Raw genomic sequence first — 23,987 nt, 5'->3', positions numbered from 1 at the left:
TGAGCGGTTTTACGTGTATAATTTTATTTGATTCATACAACAAAAGATTGGCCATGTTTCATTTTAAGAATCTAATTTTTCCACTCTTAGTTTTTATTTCTCGAAAGAATCTCTGCCTTTTCTACTTCACGGAAGAAATGAATGAGGCGTATTAAATGACGGAGGCTTATTCACAGCAGCATTAGAACTTGGGCTAGAGCCTAAGATTTGGTGTCATGTGCTTTATTATGGTACCTTTAAGGTTTTGAGGGAAATTTAGTTACAGTTTAGTTTTAGAACTATGATTTGCTTTTGAAGCTCAAGAGGGTAATTTTAGACTCGAATTCAGGATAGTTTGCTACTTGCCATTTCCAAAGGGTCAGCACTTTGAGATTCCTTGCCTGTGGCTACTAGATAAGTGTATATTGTTCATGTGCAGTTATTGACTGATTTTAAAGCAGGATTGACTTCAGGCCAGTTCCCAAATTGCAGGACTTGCTTACAGCTGGATTGGTCCCACGCTGAAGTTTGTGCTTGGAAATTATCTACATTCTCAAAACGTGGCATGCTCCTTTTGATATTTATGGTATCTTGCCCTAAGTCAATTAGGGGCCCTACTCTTACATGCCCATAGGTGACCACATTACTTGCCAGATGTTCTTGCTCCAATAATCTTCATTGCTCTAACATAAGCATTTTGGGGATAAACTACTTTGCTTGATATTCCTGCTCTGCGTTTGTGAGAAAAAGCATCTGAGAGCCAATGATAAAGGTTAGAAAGAAAAAGATGATGAATTTACTTAACTGAAACTGAATGTGCCAGGATTTGGGTAAAATTGAAACCATTCTTCATCTGGATGTAGTCCTTTATTGTCTCAGAAATTACTTATTTGAATTCATTTTTTTATTTGGGAAGGTCCGAGATTTTTTTCCTTCACCTTTTGGCTATGTTATCTTTTTGCAGATTTATTTCAGTGTTTTGGCGTATTTTGTTAGTATTTCCAATTTTATGTGAGTTTTCAGCAATTTAAGGAAATTTAGGAAAATTTCTAGTAATCAAATCTTTAGGAAAGAAAACTTTTGACTTCATGTGTATGTGTATATATGTGTGTGTATATATATACGCACACACACATATATATACACACATACATATGTATATACTTGAGTGGTTTATTATGCTTGCCACTTCATAGTTTGAAAGTTTACTCCTTAAAACTTTGTGAGGTAGATCTTTCTTGAAGGTCTGTGAACAAGGCTTCTCAGATGAGATACCAGCCCCAGATGGGTCACATGTTCCAGGTTGTATAACTAGTGGGTGGTGGAGTCAGGAGTCGAATGCAGTTCTTCTGACTTGACGTCTAGTAATTTTCACAGCTTTTCCCTAAAGCAAACTTAGTAGTAGAAACTGAATTTTGAGAAACAGTAACTTTTCCTATCAATTTCCCTAAGTATACTGGTTCATAAACACTGTATTAACTTGAATTATAAACTAAGGTATATAACTGGGAGGGGGGCGGCTAGGAGATATCCTTGACTGGGGAACATGTTTTATTATCTTCTGTGAGTCAGTGAGTCGGTTGCCAAACAAACCAAGTACACCCAGAGGAAACTCATTTGAAAAAGTCAAGACAGGCTTTCTTTCTCTCTCTCTCTCTCTCTCTTTTTTTTTTTTTAAGTACAAGAGTATACTAAATATATTAATCTCTTATGTAAAGTACCTTATGCTTACTGTGAATGCTAATGTAATTCAATATATTTTGATAATTCAGTATGTTTATATAGTTAACATAGTCAAAGTATTGTCTTAGATTGAAAAAACAAAATTATGAAACTCAATAGGCAGTTGATTGAAATGTAGCAACTGTTAAACTATTTCCAAGGGTGGAAATTATATTAGTAATGATCACCAAACTATTTGCATGACTAATAGCTACATTTAATTTGCATAGTTAGTAGCTATATTTAGATGGGAGAAATAAGTGGTATAAGGTCAGTGTTCTAAGTGAGGAACTGGCTCTATGTAGAAACCAAAGGTATATTTTGAACTCTTTCTAACTCAGGTCACGACAAGAAACACATTTGATTTTAGATCTGCCTAGGTGGCTTTGCAAAATGGTGTTCTTAAACTATTTATTTCTTCATATCACCAGAGCTTTTTGTGCTTTTTGTTAGAAATATGGTTATTGTATTTTACCATGTGTGAATCTATGCAAGAATGCCCTATGTCTTTTCCAGTCTTCAGTGGGTATTATTTATTTGATTTAATTCTGATTTTGTTGATCTTACATTTTTGTCTATGGATAAAAGGTTGCTAAGCAAGTTGATCATTTTGAAAAAAATATTTTATTTATTTATTCATGAGAGACACACACAGAGAGAGGCAGAGACACAGGCAGAGAGTGAAGCAGGCTCCATCCAGGGAGCCCGATGTGGGACTCGATCCCGGGACCCCAGGATCACACCTTGGGGCTGAAGGCAGCCGCCCAACCGCTGAGCCACCCAGGCGTCCCAAGTTGATTTTTTTTTTTTTTTAATTTATTGAGAGAGAGAGAGAGAGTGACACGTGTGAGTGGGCAGAGGGGGAATCTTAAGAGGAATCCCAAGCAAACTCCATGCCAAGCCCGGAGCCTGGTGCTGGGCTTGATCCCATGACCCCGAGATCATGGCCTGAGCCGAAATCAGGAGTGAGATGCTTAGCCAACTGAGCCACCTAGGTACCCTGCAAACTGATCATTTGTAAATAAAATTTGGAGGGTAATATTTACTTAAGATTATTTCCAAGCAAGTTAGAAAAGCCCCCTTGTAGTCATAGGTGGTTCTTTACTATTACAGAATGTGTCTGACAATCTTTAAAGTAAAGATGGTGTATATGCTCTTATGTATTTTTTTAAAGATTTATTTATTTATTTTCAAGAGAGGAAGAAGTGCGAGTGCACGCATGAGCGCAAGTGCACCTGTGTTCAGAAGTGGGGGGAGAGGCAGAGGGAGTGTATCCCAGACCCCTTGCTGAGCGGGAAGTCCAATAGGGGCTCCGTCCCTACAACCCATGAGATCATCACGACCTGAGCCAAAACCATGAGTCAGTCACTTAACCTAGTTGGTTTGAACCACTCAAGTGCCCCATGCCTTGATATTTTTTTAAAAGAGTAAAATTTAGATTTCTAACATTCAGACTTGATTACTCTTATGTAAGTAAAATATTATGGTTTTTACTCAGGAGAAGAAAAAAAACCCTATAGATTATCTACAATGCAAACAAGATGATGTAAAGATATCAACTAAAACTTTTTTTTAAAGCCCATTATATGTTTTGCTGTTTTTAGTTTTGCATTTTCTTTTCAGTTCATCATTTTTGCAGAGGTCACTGGAATAATAGTACTAAAAAATTTTCCCATCTTGTAAATGGTTTTCTTTTGTTTAGGAAGTGCATTTCTTAGTCCAAACCTAAATGAGGTAAGGAAATAAACTAGAGAAAATGGGCAACTACAAACAGTAGTGTTGAGACAAAATGTGTTCCAGTAACAGTTGGGGCACATTTGGTGGTAATGTGTTATATCAGAGATAATAGTTTGCATTTTGTTATTAGCATAAGTTTTGATCAAGTGGGGATAAAGTTAGAATCAGATTAAGTGTTTGTGCTCATATGGAGGACTAGTATGAATATTTTTGTCTAACTTTTAAAATTAATAATTAACTTCATGAGTTTAGAGACTTTTTCTTATTTTTCCAGAATGTAAGTTTAGTGCTTGGCACCTCAAAGGCACTCAGTGAAATCCTTTTTTTAGTTGCATAAATTTTTGAAAAGCAACACTGCATTATATTTTAGAATATTTGGAGTTTTTTAGAAAAATGATGGTTCTATCTGGAAATAAACACATATGTAATTTGCAGATAAACTGTTGAATGAGATAACTGACCCAAATAAGAGAATAGAAGTGAAGGCATTTTTGTAGGTTAAGAGTCTAGAAGTGTAGGGTGATGCTTCAAACTGTTATTGAAATATTGAATATATATTTGGGGACTTTTCCTTCCCCCAAACCATCTTCTTGACTTAATCTAGAATTATGTGAAGATATTTCTAATACAAATAAAGTAACTGAGTATTGGGTTAAAATGTACTCACTCTTAATTATTTGCACTCATTAATTATACTGGTTGGATATTTACTTACTGAAATGAAGTTATGCAAGAAGAAAAGTCTGAAACAGGTCTATTATAAGAATTATGTTTGTAAGGACAAATTATGTTTTAGAAGGATGGTCAATGAAGTCTTAGAACGGCTTTGGGAATAGTGCCCCCTTATGGTTTAAAAATTACAGAGCCTGTATTCGTTTTTTTACCATTAAAAAATGATAAAACATTTATAAATGTTAACACTTTTTTAAAAAGCTTATGATGAACTTAGAAATTTATTCTTTTTGGTCTGAGAAATGGGGAAAAATTAAACTTCAAGGAAGAAGATAAAGGGTAGACCTGAATCAATGTGTAGGCAGCCAATAGTGTTCTCATAGCTATATATGTATTAAAATTTATGCCACTGGGAGAACAAGGAAGTAATCAAGAATTGGGTTAACTTTAATCTCTTTAGAATTCTGGAGAGGAAAGTGTGGAGCTGGAACTCAATTTGTTTAAGAGGTAGAACTAGTTTGGGAATAGCTTTAGTAATGGCTAGAACCTTTATCTTGTCCACATGCAGAATTTTGTTCTAATGAAGGATCATAACATAAAATAACTTAAAAATCTTATTAGATTGCAAAAGCAAAAAAAAATATATCATTAAATTCTAAACCTTTTCTTAAGGTGTAGTTTGCCTCAATCACTAGATAAAGTATTACAGCACTATGCAAGGCAGAAAAAGGAATGAATAGGAAAAACAAAATTACTTTAACTCATTTTGATTTCTAGACTTAAAAGTGGGTCACAGAAATATGTACATAAAAATGAAACCCAGGCCCCCTAGGGCAGGAATTTATCTTCTAGTTTCTGAATCTAGAATGTGGTAGATGTTTAATAAAGGTTTAAATAACTGAATGAAAATTCTTTCTAGCCCCATAAAGTTACCAGTGATTTTCGAGGATAAAAACAGTTTTAATTTTAAAGTGAAGTGGCATTTTTTAAAAAATTTATGGTATTGAATTTATTTTGAGATTTTAAATAGCACTATAAGTGCATATTTTGTTTATGTTATGGGGACAAGGAATACAAAAGTTTAGGAAACTCACTAAAGACCATTTTGGTAACAGTAGAACTTTTATTCCATGTCAAAAAGTTATTTTTGGTGCGATTATGAAAGCAATATAGGCATTGTAGTAAATCCTAAAGAAGCCCAAAGAAGAAAACAAAATTTCGTAATTTGTAATTGTAACATAGAGTGATAATTCCTTTACATATGTAATACTTTGTAAATCGGTGCAAAAACACTGGCACAGTACACAGGTGTTCTTAATACAGGACCAGCTGTTGAAATAATACTTTTGGACCAGTTTTAAGACAGTTCATTTGGAGCAACGTTTTTCTAATTGCAATTTGTCGTTCATGTAATAGGCTTTTTCATCTGGGCTTCCATGAAAGGAGAATTAAGCCCTACAGAAAATGACCTGAGTGATGGTTTCATCAGTTCTCCTAAAGATGGTATATAGTACCATTCTAAATGCTTTAGAGTGAAGTTAATTCGTTGCATAAAATGGATGCTTGGGGCATTTGGGCTTGTCTCTTGAGAACCCCCGTTGAGAAGGGCCAGGAGGGTTATGAAATCAATTTAGAGGGTCACCAGCATTCAAACAAAATGAAATAGAGTAAAGTAAAAAATAGACTACATTGCACATAATAAAATTAATCTACATTTTGATATTGTCAATATCCATTAATTGAAGGCGAAAATGATCTGAGATCATAATTTTTTTAAAAAAGCATATGTGCTGAAATGGGATAGAAAAGCAAAACGTTAGATTTATACAGATATTTTAGTGAAAAGACATATATGACAGGAAGGTTGCCAAGTTATTGTAATATTAAATGGATTGGACACTGTAGAATTCCAGTATAGAAAATTTTATTTTTAGGGGCATCTGGCTGGCTCAGTTGAAGGAGCATGTGACTCTTGATCTTGGTGTTGTTAGTTCTGGGCCCACCCACATTGGGTATAGAGATTAACTTCAATAAATAAATAAACCTAAAAAAATTATTTTTAAAAGTACCTGGAATTTATTAACAGGACTTATCAGTTTTGCTCCTTTTCCTTCACATTGTAAAGGGAGTGATAACATGCTACTGATTTCACATGGTTTTGTTTCCATAAAGGATTTCAAATAATAGTGTACCTTATAAAAATATGAGCCTTTGCTTTTCCTGTGAGCATAGTTAAGCACTTTAAACTTAAAATTGGTTTTGCGAGATAGGTGGTATCTTTCAGTGTGGGGGAGCAGCAGACGTTGCTGTAACTCCTGAAGATCTGTCTTTGGTAAGTTAGTGGAGGTGCTTACTTAGATCATATTGTTTCAGTTTTGCATTGTGTTGATTAATCTAATAATTACAATGAAGCAAGGCACAAGGCTAAGTCTTAAAGTCTCTTAAGTAGTTTTTTGCTACCTTGCAACACTATTCCTATTTCAGTTGAAACACTCATTCACAACATGTTGGAAGTATTGAGGAAACTTGATCCTTTAGTGAGAGATTCAGTTTCTTTCAGTAGGAGTTGTTGGCAGCTGTGTAGTTAGGGTGTCTTTGTGTCCTTCTAAAATCATTTATTGGCCACTTGAATGTCTTGGTATTATAATAACACAGTACAAAGATCCCGACAAGTCTATTCACTATATACCTAAGAAGCTATTGCTTAGCTATGTATTCAGTTATGTGTTTAGTAAGGTTGCTAATGATTTATGTTGGGCTTGTACAAAGTAATGTATACTTAATATTTAATATGTATTATATTTTGCTTCTTATGTAAGTACATCAGAGGGGTAGTCTGTTAAATTTACCAGTCTGCTAGTCCTTTGTACGCTTACTGTCTCATGAATACCACAATTTAAAGATTTATCTTTTATATAGCTCTTTCTAAATTCTGTTTTAGAAAATAATTTTTCCACATATTTAAAAAAATTTAATTTTGATTTTTGGTGAGATTTTGGCAGTCCCATCATTATGTTGAAGTATTACCTTGATTTCTTTAGTTCATTAATGTTTGTAATTCATTAAAGGTAATATTAGTCTCATAATTGCAATTAAAAACTAGAGTGCCGCCTAAAAGCAGTTTATTATTGGAGGTAAGTCTAAGAATTGTAAAGGATATTTATTTATTTATGTAAGTACAAATTGGAATGTTTATATATGAATAATGCTGAATAATGCTGAGTGAGTGGGATTGCTTTTGTATCTATAAAATGGCAACTAAAATTTTTTTTTTTCTAAATGAAATCAAGTTCTCTAAATTATTTGTCATTGTAAGACTAATAAGCATTGTGCCACCAAAATACAATAGTTCTTTATGAGGACATCTGATTATCAAAGGATCATGTGTATATAGTAAGTCGAAATTTAGAGGAACTTTCATAAAGCATTTCCTGATGTTTTCTTATTTAAGATGAACTTTTCTATACATTTTGGAATTGTTTAAATTTTGCTTTCATAGACATTATTTGTCGTTTAGTGACTTAGAGAAAGAACCTTTGGAATGAAATAATATGTCTGAAAATTTTCCTATGTGTTTCAGATGAGGATGCCATCTGTTCATTTTGTGGTAGATAATGGTGGGGGAAGTTGGGCATAAAAGAATTTTAAGATGTTTAAGGCTCTAACTTAAGATACTAAGTGATCTATTTCTCTCCTTTGCCAAGTAATGTATTCTATTTTAATTTTAACTACACAAAGTGAGTAAGTTATTCATTCCTACATTGAAAGGTAAGATAAGAGGTGATAGATGCTCATATCTTGGTATCTGATTTTTATTCCTGATCAGTAGTAGCATTACTGCTGTGCCATTTAATTATATTGTTCTTTTTTTTAAAGACCTAATTTGTATGTTGACTAAATGCAGAATAGATGAGAAAATCTGGCATGCCTGTGAATTTTCTGTTGTATAATATGTGCTTTTCTTAATTGTTTTTAACACACAGGGTAAGTTGTTATAAATGTGTTTATGGCTTACCACATGTTGGGTAAAATTAAATCCCAACATCTTATCATGGTTAGTGTTATATATTTCCCCATCATTTATATTATTTAATTTGTAGATCTGATTTCTAAAAATACGCCCCAGAGACTGTTGGGCTTCTTTGGTACTTCATGGAGTAGAAGGATATTGAATGTGAAAGAGCCTGTCTTCTCAGTTTCACGGTAGCAGAGTAACCTGATAAAAGGCCACTGTGGGAATTAATGAGCTAAGCCGTCATTCAGAATTTATTCAACAAATAGTTATTAGTTCCTGCTATATTCCAGGCATGGTGCTAGGTACTGGAAATACAAAAGTAAGGAAGATGGTCCTTGACCTCAGGCTACTGTTGAAGTGGGGGCTGGATAGCCACTTGTCAGGGATTTTGAATGAGGAATACAGACATTGGCTAGCGGACTGCACGAAGGATCTTTAAGGAAGGTTTCTTTAGAACCTGAAGACTGTGATTTTATTAGGTTGGTGTGAGATTAGAAAATAAAGGACAGAAATTAGGGATGGATGTTTAAAATGCTAGCAATTATTTATGGTGGCACCTGAAGTTTAGAGACCTAGAAATAAAGATGCACTGAGTTTGGATCGTGAATAAAAGTAAAACTTAACACAAATCAAGCTGTAGAGTTTTGGAATGAATGTGATCAAAATTGAGTCCGAGATTTTTTTTTTTAAACTGAGTCAGATTTCAGGTCAAGATCTTTGGGTGAGGAAGTTTAGAACTTGCTATTTTAAAGATTTGAGATTCCAGATATAATAGAAAAAAAACTTTTGAATATATAAGTCAATTTTAGTAAATTGAACTTTAAAAATCTGGGAACAGTTGATATCTTGGGCAGTACATCCAGAATTATTTTAGATATGAAACTGATTTAAAGTGGAACTTGCTTTATTTTTTAAATAATGAGCTTAACAAAGGATTTCTAGAAAAAAAATTCTCATTTAATTCAGGCTGATGTCCTATCTCATTGATTTGTTAGAGTGAGCTTATCCATGCTTATTAACACCTCTTGTCATACAGTGTTGGGGTGAAAAATGTTCTGCCTAAGTGAATTTTCTGGATGATGAAGCTACTCTTTTTAGCAGTGTGTTTTTTTTAAACTTAAACCTTTTTCATGAATTCTAAAATGTATTAGTTTTCAGTCTAAGTGGTAGGTATATAGTTAATGGTTTATATTGTTTATAATTATTTGTATACAGTATAGTATTTATATCTGGTATATATATTGAATATAACTATGTCACGTTAACTCAAGACTTCTTAAACATCAGTTACTGTACTGTGTTGTGATGAAGGGAGAGAACAATGGAGATATTTTAAATTATTTGCCCTTGGCTTATGATAAAGCTCTCCTATTGTCTTGCTTTTTGAATCAGTTTTTGTATCTGCACCTTGTAATTCTCCTCTCTTTAGGCTATCAGCTGTCACCTGTTATCTATCATTTAGTATCTATTGCTGGCATTACCTTTTCTAATTTACTGGTAGAACTGAGCTATAGGTCGAGAAACTGTGTCAGCAAGTGATTGGCTTATTTTATAAATAAGAGTTTGATTTTGCCTCAGATTCGGAACTTCTTTAGAATATTTGATCTGGACTGTGAGTTGTTTTTTTTTTTTTTTTAAGATGGTATTTGTTTATCAGAGAGCATGCACGCACAAGCGGAGGGTGGAGGGGTGGGCAGGGGGAGGGAGAAGCAGACTCCCCACTGACCAGAGCGCCCGATGTGGGGCTCAGTCCCAGGACCCCAGGATCTTGACCTGATTAAGCCACCTAGGTGGCCCAAGTTTGTTTTTGTTTTTGTTTTGTTTTTTTAATTGTATAGAGCCTAGAGGCCCTTATGGAATACTGAACTCTTAAATCCTTTGAAAATACCATTATGTTCCCTAATCTGATGGTCTTGTCAGTTTTTCAAATTCCTGTTCATTCTTTTTTTTTTTTTTTTTTTTTTAATTTTTTTTTTTTTTTTTATTTTATTTATGATAGTCACAGAGAGAGAGAGAGAGAGAGAGGCAGAGACACAGGCGGAGGGAGAAGCAGGCTCCATGCACCGGGAGCCCGATGTGGGATTCGATCCCGGGTCTCCAGGATCGCGCCCTGGGCCAAAGGCAGGCGCCAAACCACTGCGCCACCCAGGGATCCCAAATTCCTGTTCATTCTTAACCAAAATGTTGATCTTCCGCCAATAGAAGTTACCATATTTTTATTTTTTGCTTTTCATTGGTCTTAAATTGTCTCCTGATTGGTCACATTTTGTAATGTTTGCTCCAAAAGTGGTTTCCTTTTCATTTTCAACCCATTTTGTTTTGGCTGTGGGTTGTCCGATTTCTCTGGAGTTTCTTCATTCTAATTGTTTTCCTCCATTAGCAGGAACTCCCCCAATCAAACCATGGACAGTTTATGAATAGATTTTGCTTCAATCACAATTGCTTACATCCGTAGATCTGTTTCTGTTCCATTTTAGTAGTTTCTTGGTTCTAAACTGGAATGTTAGGACATCAGACAAAATAGTTTTCCTAATTTCTTAGTATTTGGTGGCTGTCCTCTAAGCACTGAATTATTGGGTGAGGATGTCATTTCCCACACACCTTACCTAGTTGAAGAAGGGAGTGGAGACTTTCGGAGGAATATCCAGCACTCCTTTTTGTCTCAGTTTTTCATTATCTCATTCTCCATTCTATCCTCTCTTATTCCATTGGGGTTGTCCATTAGCCTCCTGTCTTTATTGCTCTCCCCAAACCTTGTCTCCTTTCAGCTCCCTCCTCTACTACATGAGTCTTGTTCCCCCTTTAAGAAAACTATTTTCCCAAGAGGGCAGGGTAGTTGCTGTGATTTGAAATAGGATGGTGGTAGTGGGGAGGCCATATAGGACCAAAATAAAGGAGAAGTTCATTGTCATGGGTTGTTTTTTTTCTTAGTTTCTGAACTTCAGTTTTCTAATCTATAAAATGGAGGTCATGATACCTACTTAAGTACATGTTAGAAGTAAGTAGGATGTATAAAGTTATTAGGTAGATAGATGTTCATTAAGTAGCCAGTTACCTCCTCCTTTTCCTTTATTCACATATATGGTTTGAGGAAATATGGTTTACGATAAGTGTTAGCAAACACAATAGTTTTGAGTTTAGCCTGTTTTTTTTTTTTTTTTTTTTTCCCCCCCCCCCTGGTGTGTAAGATGTTTCTTAGGGATCAATTGCCTGGTAAAGGAAGGGAGTGGAGGCAGGATTGTGTGGAGGGAAGGTAAAAATGTGCGCTGCCGTCCGTCCCATCGGTGTTTTGGCCAAGCTGTAGAGTGAATAATGCCCATTTGAGTTGTACCATGTTAGGCTAAAATGGCTGTTCCTTTGGACCCCTCCCTCCCTCATATCAGGCACCATATCAGCTGCCTAGAGAAAGACACAAGCCAGCTTTGAGGAGTTTGCTCACAGGCTGTGCTGCTCAGGTCCAAGCCGACTTCTTGAGGCAGACCCTCTGTAGATCTGTAGAGTTCTCTCTGGGCAGCTTTCCCTTCCCGAAGGCTCTATCAGCCTTGGTCTTTCTGGACGTGCTGTCCCGTCTCCTCCACTCAAGGTTACTCTGTGAGGCTCTACCTGGGTTCCCTTGTCTTTTTAATTATTGTTTTTCCTTTTTTTTAACATTTCACTGTACTTTTTTTTTAAATTATACATCTACCTATTCATCCGTCTATCCACCTTTTTTTACTTCTAGTTTTATTGAGAAATAATCAACATACATTACTGTGTAAGTGTGAGGCATACAGCACGATAGTCTGATTTGCAGATATTGTGAAGTGATTACCACAGTAGGTTCAGCTAACATCTATGCTTGTAACACAGTCTGTCTTGGTCTCTGAGGTGCAGTGGGGTGTTTTAGCCTCACCGCTTCCATCCTCCCATTTTATAAGATGCTCTCAGTGTGTCTTGTTCTTGAATAGGGGTTCGTTTTTCTTGTGAGGGGGAACAAAGTCAAGAACAACCTATGTTGCCATCTTAGTGACATCACTCCCCTGGCAAAGTATTTATTGATAGAGACTGTTATCTAATCCACTAACATATACTGTAGGGAAGGGGTATATGCTCTCTGATTGTGGCAGCAAGAAGAATCTGAACTTACCAGAGCTGTTGTACATTTGCAAGGTGTACTATTTAAAATGGATTTTAAAAATAGATTCCTTAGTACGAAATTTTATGAAATTCTTTCTGGTTATCCATGTTTCCATGCATACTGAAATTGTTTCTGTGATGGGACAGTTCACGTGGTTTTGAGTGACAAGATTTGGTACTTTAAGGGAAAGCTGCCTTATTAGAAGAGGACTCTCAAGTAACGTGACTCTTATTAGTCAGGGTTCTCCAGACGTATCCAGTGGCCCTGTCAAGTTGACACATAAAATTAACCATCATGTATTTCTTCAATGAACTTTTCCTTTCTGCATTTTTCTACAGATAGATACACCATCAGGAATGGAATTACAGTCATGGTACCCTGTTATAAAGCAGGAAGGTGACCATGTTTCTCAGACACATTCATTTTTACACCCCAGGTGAGTGGGTATTGGCTCATTTGTTAATTCATTCATTTGTTCATTCATTCATTCATTCAACATCTGTGTGTCAGGTACTGTTCTAGTTCCTGGGAAGTCATTATTTAGTTTCAGGCTTGTTAATGAAATGAGTCATAAATTGTGTTGAATTTTTGAGATAACCGTTTTTTGGTGTTTTTATGTTCTTTCTAGGAATTTGTTATTTCCCTTTCACCCTAAAGTAAAAATTGGAAGTTTTTCTTTAATTTCCTTACTTCTCTTTAAGAGGTAAACCAACTCTACAAGGGTTTGGTATGCAACTTTGATATTTTACAAAGAAATGTTTTGAAACTCAGAAGCTTTCATAGTAACCACGTCCTTCAAAATCCAGCTCATGTTTTCAATAAAAATGCACCTTGGATTATAAACTTTTTATTTATTCCTAGATTTTTATTGCTGTAGACACATATTCTCCCCAAACATGGTAATGAAGCATCTCAGTCTTATTTACATTTGCAGAGTTCCTACCCTACCTATTGTGTTTGAAATAAGTCTTTGGGCAATATTAAATCTGTCAGTTTTCTTAGCAGAATACTGAGTTTTCATCCTCAGAATTCATGTAATTAGTAAAGAAGAACAGAGATTACTGTATAAAAAAATGAGATGTAATGACTTAGAGTTTAGGGAATGAAGTAGTACATCAGTAAGTGGTTGCATCTTTTGGCTAAAGGTTATACAGATTACAGTTAATATAGTACTTCAGTATCTAGCTCAAATTTGTTCTATGGGTCTCTCAAATAATCTGAACAATTTTATGTTTTATGTGAGCTTTGAGCAAAATTGGTAGTTCTCCCTTCAATCTTAGTTTTGTACAACTTATTGAGGTTTTATCAAATTAAGAAGTACTAAAGTATTTCAGAAAAATTGCTCTGTGGGGTTTGAAACAAGTAGGACTGCCCAGCCTCAGTAGCTTCGTGGTATTCAAAGTGCTATACAAGAAGGGCCCTGGGAGCTCCTCATCAGGCCTGTGGTGAATCATGAATCAGGCCATAGCCTTCTGGTGTGGGAATGAATCAGCCTGTATAAAAAAAAGGAGCAAGGATTCCTTTCTTTGGACCTGTAGCAGGCAAGAAAATGGTAGTGCCTGGTCTTTTTTTTTTGTAGCATAAGCCTTACCTATTCAGGGCTATTAAACAGCTCTAAAGTGCTTCATGCTTTTAGTTCTCAGGTGGTTTTAAGGGAAGGAGATGAGACTAATTTTCTTTCCCAGTGTCTCTCTAGTGTTTAGAAATTACTTTTTGCAAAATAACAAAAATTACTCATAATTTTGCACTTACTCTCTAAAGTACTGAAATTTTAAAGAATTCTTTTCTATGATCCTTATTTTCTGAGTTGTTATGTTGTCTGTGTTAGTATAAAGTTTTTTAACCATAGAAATAGATTTAACATATTTTGTTTTTTACCCAAACATAATATGTGTCTTATTTTGCCTTTCTGTGTTTTTAGCTACTACTTATACATGTGTGATAAAGTGGTTGCCCCAAATGTGTCGCTTACTTCTACTGTATCCCAGACTAAAGAGGTTACAAAGACAGAGGCAAGTAGGTCCATACCAAGACAGTCAGAGAAGCCTCATAGTAGTGGGAAACATCAAAAGATGGTGTCTTACCCAGATGTCTCACTGGAGGAACAGGAGAAAATGGATTTAAAAACAAGTAGAGAATTATGTAGCCGTTTAGGTAAGTATTCAGAAATTATTTTTTTAAAAATCATATATCTAATAACTATGTTTATTCATCATTTTTAAAGAGGATTTCTATTTAAGAGCATGTTCCAGATAATTGAAGCTTTTATCTTAAAAAAAAATGTACCTTTTAAAATTCTGAGTGACTACTTAGAACCTCAGTTCTTACCCCTTTTTTTAGAACAGTTATAGCTATAGAGGCTAACGATATGTGTATGTAGGCTACATAGTTTCATACTGCAAGTGATTTTTACGTGATTGTTTTTTCCTTTTCCTGCCCTTTTTTGCTGTCAGTTTTCTTCAGAAGGTCCTTTCTAATTTGCTGTGAACTGCGAAGCCATTTTATAATGCTAAGAAGTATATTGGAGCACCTGGCTGGGTCAGTTGGTAGAGCATTGGAACTCTTGGTCTCAGGGTTGTGAATTCAAGCCTCACGCTGAGTGTAGAGCTTAAAAAAAAAAAAAAAAAAGAATAAATATCTTAAAAAAAGAAATAATGCTAAGAAGTACATAAGAATAGTTAGGTATAGGACTCAGGGAAACTTAGCCATGTGATAAGCCAGAATTGAAGAATTGAAAACTCATAGCTCTAGGAGCCAGGCAGATGGCATAAAAGCAGAATGCTGGCTAGACATCTTTCAAAAAAAAAAAAAAAAAAAAAAAAGAAAAAGCTGCCTAGTTACAGTGTCTTTTAAAATACTGTGGACCAAATGAGACATGTCTGTTCAAAGGCTGCCTATTTTACTACCTATATAGCAGCAGAGCTTTGCTTACAGCTTAGACAAGTGTAACAGCTATTTCAGCTTTCTTAGAGTAGTTCAAGAGCCCGTTAATCATTAACTGTTTTAATAGGTAATTGAGATTCTTTGGGGGGTTTCTGTATTTTAATTATGAGATTTTTAAAATTCAACTTTCTTTGGATTTAAATATGGCAAACTATAATTAGAATGTACTATTATGTCATATTTGTGTTATATTTTATTTCCCAATCTAATTCTAGTGACTTTTAAAAAATTGTTGGTAGAGTTCATATACTATAAAATATACCCTTTTAATTAAGTGTGCAATTTAGTGACTTTCAGTAAGTTCACAAAGTTCAATAATCACAACTGTTTAATTTCAAGACATTTTCATCATCTCAGAAACCCTGTAATCCATTAGAAGTTATTCTCTATTTTTCTCTTTCCCCAGCCTCTATTTATTTTTTGTCTTTATAGATTTGTCTATTCTGGATATATATGAAAAATATTATGTAATATGTGACCTTTTATTGTCTGGCATTTCACTTGGCATAATATTTTTTTAGTCCATGATTTAGCTAGCATATTTTAGTACTTGTTTTCTTTATATAGTTTAATAACATTCTGTTATTGTATAGATAAATATACTACATTTTGTTTATCTACTCATCAGTTGATGGACATTAAATTGTGTCCACTTTAAGAACAAATAGGCTCCATGCCAAACATTGGGCTTGAACTCATGACCCCAGGATTAAGGAGTCCAATGCTCTACAAGTGAGTCAGCTGGGTCTTCCGAATTGTGTCTACTTTTTGGCTGTAATGAATACAGTTGCTGTGAACACTTATGCACATGTTTTAATGTAGACATGTTTTCATTACTTTTGGATATGCATTTAGGAGTGAAAGTCTGGGTCATGTTTAACATCCTGAGGGGCTGCCAAACTGTTTTTTAAAGCAGCTGTACCATTTTCCTTTCTACTAGCAGTTTATGAGGGTTCCAATTTCTTAGATCTTTGTCAACACTTGTTATTGTCTCTCTTTTGATTATAGCCATCCTAATGGTTGCAAAGTGGTATCCATGGTTTTGATTTGCAATTTTCCAATGACTAATGATATTTGGTGCCTTTCTATGTTTTATTGGATCTAGTCAGATCTTTTGCCAATTTTTAAATTGGGTTGTCTCTTTACTATTGAATTATAAGTTCTTTATATTTTCTGGATAGTAGACCCATATCAGATATATGATTGCCATTCTATCAGTTGTCTTTTCATTTTATTGTTGGTATTTTCTGAAGCACAAAAGTTTTATTTATTTTTTATTTATTTTAGAGAGAGTATGCATAAGTGGAGTGGGAAGAGGAGAAGGAGGGAGAGAGAGAATCTTAAGTAGGCTTCATGGTCAGTGCAGAGCTGGAGTTGGGGGGCTCAGTCTCACAGCCCTGAGATTGTGACCTGAGCTAAAATCAAGAGTCAGAGGCTTAACCAACTGAGCCATGTAGTTACCTCAAAACACAAAAATTTAAAAAAATTTATTTTTTCTTTGGTTGCTTATGTAGGTGTTGTTTAAGAAACCATTGCCTAATACAAGGTCACAGATTTACATATAAGGGTTGTAGCTCTTACATTTAGGTCTTTAATCCATTTTGAGTTAATTTTTATATACAGCGTGAGGTTCAGTCTCACTCTTTGTATGTGGATGCAGTTGTCCCAACATTATTTGTTGAAAAGACAATTTTCTCCTGATTGAGTTGTTTTGGTGCCCTTGTTGGATACCGTTTGCCCATAAAAGTGTGGATTTATTTCTGGACTTAGTATTTATGCTAATACTACACATAGCCTCGATTTCTGTAGCTTTGTAATAAGCTTTGAAATTGGACAGTGTCAGTCGTAATAGTTTATTACTCTTTTTCACGATTGTTTTGGCTATTTTGGATTCCTTGCTTTTTCATATGAATTTCGGCATCAGATTGTCAATTTCTGCCACAAAGTCAGCTGGGGTTTTGATAGGAATTGCATTGAAAAGGTAGATCAATTTGGGGAATATTACTGTCTATCTTAGTCTGTTCAGGCAGCTATAACAAAAATACCATAAACCGGGTGGCTTACACCACAAACATTTACTTTTTACAGTTCTGGAGGCTGGGAAGTCCAACATCAAGGCACCAGCAGGTTTGGTGTCTGGCAGAGGCCTGCTACCTGGTTCATAAATGTTTGTGTTCTCTTCAGACACATGATGGAAGTCCTCAGGGCAAAGATCCTATCATGAAGGCTCCACCCCCATAATCTAATTATCTCCCAAAGGCCCACCTCCTAATACCATTATTTGGGGCATTAGGATTTCAACAAATGAATTTTGGGGTCACTAACATTCAGTTAATGATACCATCTGAACAATATTAAATCTTCCAATCCTTGAACGTTGGATGCCTTTTCATTTATTTAGGTCTTTAATTTTTTAAACGATGTTTTATAGTTTTCATTGTATAGGTCTTGTACTACTTTTCTTAAATTTATTCTTAAGTATTTCATTATTTTTTATTTCATATGTAAATGGAGTTTTTTCCCCTTTTCATTTGTGAGTTGATTTAATGACTTTTTAACAGTGATATTCATCTTTTGTTACTTCATTTTTGCCTCTCAAAGATCCATCAATCTCAAGTAATTCTACAAGTAAAAAGAAACCTGAGTCTACCACTTGCAATTTCACCAGAGACACAAGCAAGGCAGGAATAGACCATGATACCGCGGCTTCATCTCCACTTCTTGTCAAAGATATCATTTGCGAGGATGACAAGGGAAAGATCATGGAAGAAGTAATGAGAACTTATGTAAAACAACAGGAAAAACTGAACTCAATTTTGCAAAAGAAGCAACAACTTCAGATGGTAAAATTGTTATCTAAAAGATAATCTATTATGAAAAGATACTTTTTGCATATTCTCAAGAAAAGTCAAGAGAGGTATTATAGATGTGTTTAAGATTTAGAGTTCTACACTCATAAGCAGGGTTTTTTTTTTTAATTTTAGAGAAAATAGTTTTCAAGATAATTACTTTTATATAAAACTGATATGACAGCTGAACTTTAGATGTTTTCTGTCCTGTTTTTTTCTGTATTGAAATTTTTAGCATGATGGAAGAAAAATAAAAGTTGTATTGTGATTCTTTATATTACAGGAAGTTGAAATGTTGAGCAGTTCAAAAGCCATGAAGGAACTCACTGACGAACAGCAGAATTTGCAAAAAGAGCTTGAATCTTTGCAGAATGAACATGCTCATAGAATGGAAGAATTTTATATTGAACAGAAAGACTTAGAGAAAAAATTAGAGCAGGTAATGAAGCAAAAATGTACGTGTGATTCAAATTTAGAAAAAGACAAAGAGGCTGAATATGCAGCACAGGTAAGAATTACTCAGTTTGTATAATGTTGCCCTTTCAGTGTGGAAATTGAAGGTGTTACCTTCTCTATTAAATTACTTTTTGTCAAGCTCATTTCATTGGGCAAGATTTCAAAATAGGTAATTCTGTTAAACACAAGTTTATGGCATATCATCCAAGATGATTTTTTTATTGTGATTGCTTTATTAAACTTTCCTTAGGTTTCTGTAGCTTAGTTGCCCAAATTGCTAATCTCTAGCTGTCTGAATATCAAATGTTGTATTATCTTAATGTAGTAAATGGGCTTTCAGATCAACAAATTAACAGACATAAACTGTTACCCACTATGTTCAAAAGCACTTGAGCAAAAAGGAATAACACCTCACAACTTGGGGAAGATGAACAAATCACCCTTAACTTGATCAGGCTGTGTGAGGGGTACACTAAAGTGTAGGACACGGTGACAGTGGTTTAGTGTTAGTTCTCTTGACCCTTTGTTTTTCCCTCAATACAATGTTATGTCAAAGTTGGATGAGTATTATTAGATATTTAAGAGATTGTAATATGCACGAAACAGTTCATTTTGTAAAAAGTAATTTGAAAGTGGGTCTTTGCCATGGTGTGAGGATTAAATGGAAAAACAAAACTGAATGAGAACTAACACAGTCTTTTAAACCCCTCAGTTGGCTGAACTGAGACAGAGATTGGACCATGCTGAGGCCGATAGGCAAGAACTCCAAGATGAACTCCGGCAGGAACGGGAGGCAAGACAGAAGTTAGAGATGATGATCAAAGAGCTGAAGCTGCAAATTTTGAAATCATCTAAGACTGCTAAGGAATAGAAACCTTTATAGAGATTCATCTGTGTATTCCCAACAGGGTTTATTTTTGTTTGTTTATTTGCTTTGGTTATTGAATTCTGAATAACTTGTCTGCATGAAGATAACTAGGCATCCTATCCATTTGTAGATCAGAGAAAGTGAAGAGATTATATATTAGTACATAAATTTTTACATTTTCCAAATGAATGAAAATGTATGTTTCTTTGTACTTTTTTTCAACAGTACTATATGGTTTCAACTATTAGATAATCTGCCTATATTTCTAATGCAAATTTAGCAGTTGTATACTTTTTAAAAGCTGCATTGTGTGATGGATAGTTGTGGTCAGTTTTGTTACCCATATTTCGGGCTCAATTTTACATATGATGGTGGCTTCATATTTCAAAAATACGGAGCTACTGAAGGAATTGAATCTATTTTTTTCATTAACACAGCCTCCTTTCTAAATTGATACAGTACGCTCATTATTACACGTAAAATTTGCTTTTATTTTGTTCATATTATAGAACGAATTTCCACCAGTTCTCTTTTTTTTTAATGTCTCCTAAGAGACATTCTGTCAAAAGAGGAATTTCATTGATGAGGTTATAGCACACCCCATAGGCATACTGAGGAAGTATAACATACTCTGTTATACACTGCTATTAAATACAAGAAGCAGTTGTAATCTGTTTTTTGCTTTAAATGTGGTTATATTTAGAATTTCTTTTTAATGCAGCAACTTCAGAAGAGGGAATAAAATGTAATTTTTGAACTTTTGTTTATGTTGTTAATAGAGGTGTGAAAATATTAATGTTGAGAAAAAACTGATAACCATTGATGTACATCAGTTTGTATACAATCCATAACCCTCCTGTACAGTTTTTATATGTAGTTATGGGTCTTACTGAAATTTATATAATGGATTTGTTTTCTGTAATGGGTTTGTTTTTCCTTAAAATGTAAAATATTAAACACCTTGAAGGTTATTTTGGATTTTTGTATGTTTAAATGTTAAGTCTTATCAATATTTGCACGAATGGACCATTGTCAATTACTACTTAATATCAAAATCAGGAATTTACAGTCAGCTGATAGTGTATGATAGGTTAATATAGGGAAGTTTAGTTACCTGCCACTAAAAGGTTTTTAGATAATTTTTAGAAGATAAAGGAATTCCATAGTTTGGGGGAGGGGCAAATCTTCTGCACTTTTTTTTTGCACAGAAAAGTCTGTCATTCTTTAATGGCAAATTTCATATTCGTTAATTCTTGGCTTAAAAAATACTAGGTAAAATTCTTAGTATGCATTTATTAAAGGAAGTTTCCTGAAGCTACCATTAATTGACATTATTATTCCAGGAATTTTCTGTTTGTGTTCTCATGTAGAGTACTGTATGAAATTACTTGAGAGCTAAATTTATTTTTTAAATAAATCAGCTAGAGTTAAGGTTATATACTATTCCTGGTATAGACGACAGATGCTCTACTGATACAGAACTTCAAAAATCAGTAGTAGGTTATCATTTAGTCAGTTATTTTCATATTTTGCTTAATGGTACTTACATATCCTAAAAGAATTTTTGTACTTTTCAAAGTATAGTTTCTTTACTAGAGTGTGATGTAAATGTGTATTTTCTATCTTCCATTTAAATTTTTACTATATTAACCCTGCAATTTAATTTGTTGTTTCTTGGACTCCTCAGGGAGGAACAAATGTTTAAAAATGATATACCCTCCTAATACCTTTTATTTAGATCTGGAGAAAGAAAAATCACAAAGACAGTTTATGATAGTGTTCATTTTAGTTGTGTCAGTTAAGCTTTTTGGGAGATAAACTCAAGCCCCTATAATTTCATTTTTCTAATTTACTAAAAAACTTTATGCTTTATATTACTTAATAAATGACAAGCTTACTTAAGTTTCAACCCAAAACCTCTACAATAAGTTGCTTAATCTTTGAAGTATTTTATTTTAAAATTCTAAACAGTGCTTAAACATCTTTAAAATACATAAACTCTTAATTTAGAATTGAGTAAAAAAATACTTTTTCTAATCCTTCGCATTAGAAAAACCTGCCACGTGAAATTGTATAGTCTTCATTTTCCAGAAGATACATTGATGTGCCATAGGTTTCTGTTTAACTTCCTTGAAAATAGAGCTTTTAGTCAATTGTAAATATTATACCTATTCTAGTTAAAAGTAATTTTAAGTTAAACTGCACCACATAGGTTGAAAATAGAGAGATTTTGTAATACTTTAAAAGTGGCCTCTGCTGAAATATCCATATAAACTTATTCTTCTATTCTTTGCATGCTCATTTTGTGTGTTGGTTGCTAGCTTAAAGTTTGTTTTGGTGTTAGTTTTTGTGTGCCAGTTTATTAGGCAAGCAGATTTTTCCTCAGACTTTGTAATATTATTCTTTTTAGGAAAAATATTAAAATATTTACTTTAAAAAGCTGCATTAAAGGAACGGCCTATCAAAAGTGCTAGAGCATCTTAAGGAAGAAAAGATAGAGTATTAGCTTACTGGGTGATGGGTGATGTTTAATTTGGGTGATGATAGTTTCTATACTTTAAACATTGTGAGTAAAGGGTACCAAATCTATAAAGGCAGTAAATGTAAAACCTGCTGTCATTGAGGAAGCTCTAAACCAGCCTGATTTCACAAATGCAACTTGTAACACTATGAAAGGATTTGACCAACAACATAAGTTTGGCTTGTGCTTTAGTTTTGTAAAGCATATTCTTTTGCTTGAATTTCTGTGTCCATGAGAGTCAGGATGTTTTATGCTTCTTGAACTAATTTTATAACATATTTAATATATTACCAGTTGAGATATAAAATCATTTGTACATATTGAATTAAAAACCAGTTACTAAAGTAGGTGAAATAGACTGAGTACAATGATATTTGCAGGTTATCCATAGGTTTTGGAAGTCATGACCAAACAACCAGTTTATTTGCACATCTGTGGCTTCTGTTTGAAGGAAAGTAGAATGATGAGGAAACTCGAGTAGTAAGAAGCATGTTCAAGGTATTTCCCTAAAATTAATTGTCAAGCTGGTGCTGAAAGTTTTTGATCAGCTTCTAAAATTTTCTTCTCAGTGAGTTACATTTTGATTGCTTAGGGGAAAAATCCTCATTTTCATTTGCTCTTATGCTTTTAATCCGCACGACAGGACATTAAAAATCAATATAATGAAAAGTTGTGCTCATACTGTACATCTGTTTCTGTGCTTAGAACTACTTGTTAATTTTTATCGAAGCTGTCAGCAATAAGGGACACATTACTGCTGTATTATACATTGTGGGATTGAATAAACAGCTTAAATTTTTTTCTAGTATAGGATACTGACGCATTTCTATTATTGGAAGAAATTTGTATGGGTATTCTATATTGCATCTTGTTTAAAAGGACAGGTTTTTTTTTGTTTGTTTTATTTTGTAAAATCTTTACATTTTAGATGGCTTCTAAAACTGTAATGCAATCTGGAGCCTGTTTCTTTAGTAATAGAATTAAATGTCTTACATAGTGCTACTGTTTTTGAATTAGCGATCAAATGTAAAAACTGAAATTTAAAAATTAAGCCCAGAAAACAAAATAGTGTATTAAGTTAGCTGAATGTAAAAGAAATTTATAAGACTTTTTTCCTTCAATATAGATACCTCACTTGAAAATAAAGCACAGCATACTTAAAGTAGTTCTAGTAAAAAGAAAAAAGTCCCACAAAAGAATTGCTTAATCTAGGACAACTTTGGGGGAATTATAGTTTGGGAGAAATAAAATATACTTGCTTTTAACCATCCTGTTAGAAGTATTTGCTTATCCTGATAATTTTAAGCCAACACAGTAGTCTTAAATTATTTCTGAATTTCTAACCTGTGAAGGCAGTAAGTGAAATATCTGTTCTGCAACTGTTGAAACAAGTTGTTGACTATATTGGTCATAAATCAATTTAAAATTTTGCCAATGATGTACAGTTTTATGGTTAAAATTGCTGTGGTTGGTTGCATCACATGACACACAAAACTGTCCTCTACCTCACGTGAAATAAATATTTTATATGGTTTTACTATAAAAACAAGACTCATCTATCTGGTCACTTAGTTTACAAATTTTGAATTATATTTATTGAAACATGACATACTGTGCTCTCAGCTTATACCTCAATCGTATTTTGTGCTGTTTTCCATTTTCATGCCTTGTAAATAACTTGTATAGATTGTGGATTAAATTCCGAATAAAAACTTTTAATGCCAATGAAACTGAAGTCATTTTAGTATCCTGTGTGAGCTCAACTTTCTCGTTCCTTAAGGTTGACATTTTCTCCTTTTGTTTCTTTGAAGCCTATTAGTCATTACACACTAAACGATTAAGTTGAGAAATCTTTTTTAAAATGATAAAATATGAAACTTCATGTGGTATTTCAGGTATAGAACATACCAGCATTTTGTGATAATTTCTTTCATGATGCATGATCTCTTGCTTTCACCTCTTTCCCTTACTCCTCTACTCTCACCTCTGGTATTATTACTTATTACAGCATAACAAAGTACTCCCAAATTTAGCTGCTTCAAATGGCCTATCTCACACAGTACCTGAGGGTCAGAAACCCAAAGGCAGATTAGCTGAGAGTGATGGTT

At 34.0% G+C, this 23,987-nt stretch overlaps 1 protein-coding gene across 5 annotated transcripts in view; it reads left to right on the top strand.

Annotated features, from left to right (window-relative positions):
• Window positions 1-23,609, top strand: part of SKIL (SKI like proto-oncogene) — a 28,421-nt gene extending 4,812 nt beyond the window's left edge. For 4 of the 5 annotated variants that reach the window (XM_041731847.1, XM_041731851.1, XM_041731848.1 and 1 more), the window contains 5 exons: window positions 12,581-12,678; window positions 14,164-14,396; window positions 17,787-18,028; window positions 18,318-18,542; window positions 19,203-23,609. In XM_041731847.1, coding sequence (XP_041587781.1) covers window positions 12,581-12,678; window positions 14,164-14,396; window positions 17,787-18,028; window positions 18,318-18,542; window positions 19,203-19,361 — 957 coding nt within the window. In that variant the 3' untranslated portion in view covers window positions 19,362-23,609. The remainder of the gene's footprint in view (window positions 1-12,580; window positions 12,679-14,163; window positions 14,397-17,786; window positions 18,029-18,317; window positions 18,543-19,202) is intronic. The other variant, XM_041731852.1, reaches the window with a different exon arrangement.
• The last annotated feature ends 378 nt before the right edge of the window (window positions 23,610-23,987 follow it).

The sequence above is a fragment of the Vulpes lagopus genome, chromosome 17 (genome assembly GCF_018345385.1).
Source record: "Vulpes lagopus strain Blue_001 chromosome 17, ASM1834538v1, whole genome shotgun sequence".
Taxonomy (NCBI): Eukaryota; Metazoa; Chordata; class Mammalia; order Carnivora; family Canidae; genus Vulpes; species Vulpes lagopus.
Note: the sequence above shows the minus strand (reverse complement) of the source record. Positions and strands in the feature narration are given on the sequence as shown.